The sequence below is a fragment of the Apteryx rowi genome, unplaced genomic scaffold, assembly GCF_003343035.1.
Source record: "Apteryx rowi isolate R43461 unplaced genomic scaffold, aptRow1 scaffold_657, whole genome shotgun sequence".
In the NCBI taxonomy this organism is placed as follows: Eukaryota; Metazoa; Chordata; class Aves; order Apterygiformes; family Apterygidae; genus Apteryx; species Apteryx rowi.
In genome coordinates, this window is record NW_020450935.1 from 487,828 (window position 1) to 489,257 (window position 1,430).

A 1,430-nucleotide genomic window follows, 5' to 3' on the forward strand; every position below is an offset into this window, starting at 1 on the left:
TGTGACTTTTAAAAAAAAAGAAAAGAATTTTTTTTTTTTTGCAGAAATGGAGATTCTGCCAATTCTGCAAACGCCGGCGCCGCGGGAAGCTGCTCCCGCACGCTGGGCTGGGAGCCGGGCAGGTGCCGCCGGCGTGTCCCGGCAGCCCGGCGCCGCGGCCCTACCTGCTTCCAGAGGAAGGGGTCGGCGGCGTTGCGGTGCCAGGAGATGCCGAGGTGCAGGGCGGAGAGCAGGGCGCCGGCCAGCACGGCGGCCCGCATGCGCACGGGCAGCAGCGTGTAGGTGATGTAGATGAAGAAGATGCTCCACCAGACGCCCTCGGAGGCGCTGCGGGGGGCCGCGGCCAGGGTGCCCAGCGCCTGCACCCCGGCCAGCAGCCCCAGCACCACGTAGCTCACCACCCACATGTAGTCCTGGGGGAAGGCGCTGCGGCTGCACAGCACCATGAGGAGCAGGAAAAGGGCCGTGGCGCCGGCCAGCGCGGCGGCCGCGGGCACCAGCGGCGAGCCGGGCAGGCACTGGAAGAGCAGCATCACCCCGCACACCAGCACCAGCACCCCCATGAGCACCGTGAGGCTGCTCTGGTTCATCTGGAAGAAGTAGCGCTGGTAGAGGCGCTCCAGCTTGGCCGACTGGAAGCGCTTGGAGCGGAAGACCTGCAGGACGCGCCGCCAGCACTCGCCGGCCGACAGCCGCTCGCCGGGCTCCTTGGGCCCCTTGGCCTCGCCGTCCTCGAAGGCCAGGTCGGCCGGCTTGAGCCCCAGGTCGCCGGCGGCCCCCTTCTTGCCGTAGTGGTCCTCCTGCCAGGTGCAGCGCAGCCCCGGGGCGGCGCGGGGCGGCCCCCCGCCCCGCTCCATCTCAGGGTCCTGCAGGCAGCTCATGTAGCGGGGGCCGCAGAGGGAGGCGCGYGGGCGCTGCTGCCCCTTCTTGCCGTTGCGCTCGCCCCATGCCGTCTTCCGCTCGTCCACCTTGGGCACCAGGATGCCGCTGAACCACGACATGCTGCGGGGCAGGCGGAGAGGGCGAGGGAGGGAGGGAGGGGGGAGACGGGGGGGCTCAGCGTGGGTCCCGCTCGCCTGCACCCCTTAGCATGCACCAATGCATCGCCCACCCTGGGGGGGACACAGACCCCCCAAGCCACCCCCCGGCCACGCACTGCACGGGGCAGCAGGACCCCACGGTGCCGTGGGCACCTGCCCCACGGTGCTGCAGCCCCACGGAGGGGACACCCCGCGGCTGCACTTGGAGGGAGCGGGGGTGTCTCTCGGGGGGGGCCCCCGCGGCAGCTCCAAGCCGCGTCCGCGGCCTCCGCGAAGCTGGAGCAACCTCCGGCTTCCCGGCTCTGTTTGTCTTGAACGGCGGCCAAGGGGCTCCGCCGCGCTGCCGCGGCCCCGGTGGCACCGGGACACCCGCGGCCCGGCCGGGACGTG

At 71.7% G+C, this 1,430-nt stretch overlaps 1 protein-coding gene across 1 annotated transcript in view; it reads right to left on the reverse strand.

Annotated features, from left to right (window-relative positions):
- Positions 1–1,001, reverse strand: part of ADCY6 (adenylate cyclase 6) — a gene marked incomplete at its 3' end in the record, with an annotated part of 10,596 nt that extends 9,595 nt beyond the window's left edge. Inside the window, exon 1 of the mRNA XM_026084992.1 lies at positions 169–1,001. Within this exon, the coding sequence (XP_025940777.1) occupies positions 169–1,001 (833 nt within the window). The remainder of the gene's footprint in view (positions 1–168) is intronic.
- Positions 1,002–1,430: the final 429 nt, after the last annotated feature.